Source organism: Malurus melanocephalus, unplaced genomic scaffold, assembly GCF_030028575.1.
Source record: "Malurus melanocephalus ecotype Western Australia unplaced genomic scaffold, MMel_1.1 scaffold_1277, whole genome shotgun sequence".
NCBI lineage: Eukaryota > Metazoa > Chordata > Aves > Passeriformes > Maluridae > Malurus > Malurus melanocephalus.
In genome coordinates, this window is record NW_026624509.1 from 2,633 (window position 1) to 7,014 (window position 4,382).

At 45.3% G+C, this 4,382-nt stretch overlaps 1 protein-coding gene across 1 annotated transcript in view; it reads right to left on the reverse strand.

Annotated features, from left to right (window-relative positions):
- LOC130586729 (zinc metalloproteinase-disintegrin-like crotastatin) overlaps positions 1 to 4,382 on the reverse strand; it is a gene marked incomplete at both ends in the record, with an annotated part of 22,250 nt that overhangs the window by 1,830 nt on the left and 16,038 nt on the right. Inside the window, 4 exons of the mRNA XM_057387618.1 lie at positions 114 to 192; positions 756 to 836; positions 1,729 to 1,885; positions 2,534 to 2,795. Coding sequence (XP_057243601.1) covers positions 114 to 192; positions 756 to 836; positions 1,729 to 1,885; positions 2,534 to 2,795 — 579 coding nt within the window. The remainder of the gene's footprint in view (positions 1 to 113; positions 193 to 755; positions 837 to 1,728; positions 1,886 to 2,533; positions 2,796 to 4,382) is intronic.

Below are 4,382 nucleotides of genomic sequence, written 5' to 3' on the forward strand. Positions count from 1 at the left end.
TGCAGGACCAATTAGAGTAACCATTCCACACTGGACCGTTTTCCTGGAKCTCCCCAGCTCCTTCCAGCCCAGAAAGGACAAATCCCAAAATTTGGGATAATTTTGGCACTCACCGGTGAAGGTGGAGGAGCTGTCACAGTTCGGGGGTGCCCAGCCCTCCTCGCACTGGCACTGCAGCTCGTGGTCACACACCTGCCGAGAGGGCACAGAGACTGAGTTTTGGGGGAAGATCAGGGAATTTGGGGGGTCTGGAAGATCCTGAAGGGGTTTTTTTGGGGGGGGCTAAAATTTGGTGCAGAAAGGAGATTTGGGTTAAAGACGGCTCTGCTTTAAACGTGTTTGGGTTAAAGTCATGCGCCTTTGGTTTGTGCAGTGAAAAACGCTACAGGGGAGATTTATTTATCTGAAAGTCCCTGAAAGTTCAAATATGAGCAGAAATTTTTTTTCCAAACCAAAATAACCTAAATAACCTAAATAAATAAATAAATAAATAAATAAATAAATAAATAAATAAATAAATAAAGCTTTGATGTTATGGCCAGAGTCAGGGCTGAACACAGGGGTTGTGTCCATCTCCTGGCCAAAAACATCGATGCTACCTCAGGGTAAATTTGTTTTTACGAAAACTCCAAATTTGGAAATTTGACAGATTCGTATCAATGACTCAAACCCCATCAGCAAGAAGCTCTGAGGTCGATATTTATAATTTTTTGGGGGGGATTTAAAGGGAATGACACAAAATCCTGGAGCCTTACAGCGTGGCCGGAGCACTTGGCAGAGCAGTTGGTGGATCTGAACACCTCCTCGGCGTGGATGCACTCGCCATGGCTGCACACCTGGAAAAAAAGAGGAGAAAAATCAGGGACTGGAAAAATCCAGGATGGGAAGGGATCTGTGAAGGGATGGAGAGCACGGGGGGACACGGGAACAGCTCGGGAAATCACCCAGAGCCGCTGCAGGGCGGGAGGTGAGGGGTTAATTTTGCATTTTGGGGTTAATTTTCCATTTGGGGGTTAATTTTGTGTTTTGGGGTTAATTTCCCGTTTTGGGGTTAATTTTGTGTTTTGGGGTTTATTTCCCATTTTGGGGTAAATTTTCCTTTTTGGGGTTAATTTTCCATTTTGGGGTTAATTTTGTGTTTTGGGGTTAATTTTCCATTTTGGGGTGAATTTTCCATTTTGGGGTTTATTTCCCATTTTGGGGTTTTGTAGAAAGGGAGTGGCAGGAAGGTGCAGACGTCACTGCTTCCCACTCCAATCCCTCATCCTGCCCTTCCATATGGGAATAGACAGGGAAAAAAAATTGGAAACAGCACCCAGTGATGCCTGGAACATCAATTATGAAATAATTAAATTTAATTACGCATTAATTATCTCCCAACAAAGCTGTGTTTCTGCTGCCACGCATTTTTGTGCTGGTAAAAAATAACAACGCAGCAGCCGAGCCTGAGGAGATGGGAATAACAACAATTCCCGTTTGCTTTGCTGCTGGTTTGGGATAAAAAATCGAGAAAAAAGATCAGCAAAAATTTGGGATCCACTCAGCATTCCCTGTTTAAAAATCTCCCTCATAGAGATTTTGATGAGAGATAATGAAAAATCATTATTTTATAGAAACATCTTTTGTACAGATAATGATACAGARACGAGAAACAAGAACTGAAAGAAGAAACGAGACTGAAAGAAGAGGAAAAATTTTAAAAAATCTGGGTTTTTTTTCTGTGCTGACCATTCCGTTGCCACACTTGGTCCCGTCCAGGATCATCCCTGCGTCCGACTCTCCGTTTCTGGGGAAGCTGGCTTTGCAGGAATTGAAGATCACCARGCTCCCAGTCCGCGGCATCTCGTTCCCCCCGGAGCAGTAGAGCTTCCCACACATCCTGTCCCTGGAAGGAGAGCAGGAGGTGTTAAACCAATCCCAGAAATTCCTCTGGGATTCAAAAAAAACCTCGGAATTCCAAGGGAAGGGCTGCAGCGGGGAGCGCTGGCTCTGCTTGGGTTGAGAGGAGAGTGGACAGGTTCGTGAATCCTCCCGAGCTCATTAGGGAGGGAATTCTGTACCTTTAATTTACAGAAATGGGTATTTCAGTGACATTCCTTCACTTTTGAGGTTCAAATTCCCAATTTTGAAATCCCAGAATTTCCCTGAATGCTCATCCTCCTCACAGATCTCTCTGCCCCCCTTTTCTCTCTCCCCTCATCCTTTAAATCCAACGGGAATTTCACTGAAATTCCTTCACTTTTCAGGTTCAAATCGCCAATTTTGAAATCTCAGAATTTCCCGATTTTGAAATCCCTGGATTTCCCTGCACTCCCATCCTCCTCACAGATCTCTCTGCCCCCCTTTTCCCTCTCCCCTCACCATTTTAACCCCATTTCCTCATCATCCATCCCCCATGATTTTCCCACAAAACAAAACCACAACAGAGGCGATGATGCCTCCACCACAGCACTCTCCCACCTTCCCTGTCCCAATTCCATCCAGAACGGCCTCTGATCCCAAATCCCAGGCAATCCCAAATCCCAGGGCTCACTTTCTCTTGCAGGGGACGTGGCTGCCCCTCTCCTTGCGRCAGTAGCCGTAGTACGCGCCCCTCTCGTTCATGTGGTAGCACGAGGCCGCGCCTTCCGTCGCCTCTGCGGGGGGAAAGGCAGCGGGGTCAGTTTGGGATTCCTGCTGGGACAACTGGGAAAATTTGGAATATTCCAGATCCTTTCTTTTTTTTTTAGGAATGGCCTTTCCTGCTGAGGGGGATGTGGATGGAAATGATTTTCTGGTGTTTCTGGAGAATTTTTCTAGAGCGTAAAGGGGTTCTGGAAGAGCTGGAGAGGACAAGGGATGGAGGGACAGGACACAGGGAATGGGGATGGATGGGATTTGGGAAGGAATTCCCGGCTGGGAGGGTGGGGAGGGGCTGGGATGCCTTAGGATTTTTAGGTTTTATATTTTCATGCATCTGTATTGTTGTATTCCTCAGGTACAACACTAAAACTCCCATTCTCCCATCTTTAGACAAAACAATTCCTCTCTGAGCTGAATCCAAGGACACCTCAGAGCCCCAAAATATGGAAAAGCAGAGAATTGGAGGGGAGCGAGTTTGGGGTGGGTGACATCATCACCTGAAAAGATCATTGGAAAATTAACACCCAATATGTTAATGAGGCAGAACTGATAAAAGGTGAAGATCTCATGACTCGGGGTCCATTTTGGGTGACAAATTCATTTCAGATTTGTCTGCCCTGATGTACCAGGGGGGCTGTTAGGCCTGGATTAAAGTTGTCAGTTCTCATTCTCTTAAATTAGTCTGGGCTCTATTTCAGATCATTCTGATTGATCAGGAATCAGTTCTGGCACCCCAAAAAGGGATCCCTGGGAGCACCCAAGGCCTGGAGCACCCCGAGACAGCAGGAGGGGTCCCTGGGGTACCCTGGTGGGATTTCAGTTCCCTCCAACCCAAACCGTTCCCCAGTTCTGGGAAATGCCGCTCTCAGAGGGTGACGTGATGAATTTGGCCGCTCATTTTAGGGACATTTTCACATCCCATGTGGCCCAAACCACTTCCCCAACCCCATTCCAGGCACCTCAGGCTCGTTCAGGCAAAAGGGGAATGCGCTCCCCACTTCCCATTTCTCTGGAAAAGCAGAGCAGGCACGAGCTGCACGAGTCACAACCTCTGACAGGGGGAAATTAATATAAAAATAATAATTAACTCTGTTATGGCAGTGGGAAATTCATATAAAAATAATAATTAACTCGGTTATGACAGTGGGAAATGAATATAAAAATAATCATTAATTCTGTCATGGTAGTGGGAAATAAATATAAAAATAATCATGAATTGTGCTATGGAGGTGGGAAATATAGAAATAATCTTTAATTCTGTTATGGTAGTGGGAAATACAGAAATAATCATTGATTCTGTCATGATAGTGGGAAATACGGAAATAATCATTAATTCTACAATGAACTGGAGTTCATTTTTATGGACAGCGATTTATGGTGGTTGGTTCTGACCATCGTGTATTCCTGACATGATTTATGGTCACCAGTTCTGACCGTTGCATGTTCATAGCATGATTTATGGTGGTTGGTTCTGCTCCTCACATGTTCTTGGCGTGATTTATGGTAGTTGATTCTGACTATTGTGTGTTCTTATGGTGGTCGTTTCTGATCCTCACATGTTCCTGGCATGTTTTATGGAGATTGGTTCTAACCCTCACGTGTTTTTGGTGTGATTTATCATGGTGGGTTCTGCCCCTCACATGTTCTTGGTGTGATTTATGGCGGTTGATTCTGACCCTCACATGTTCCTTGCATGATTCATGGTGTTGACTCAGCCACCTCATTGCGCCTCACCAAAACACCAACCCATCCCAAACCAC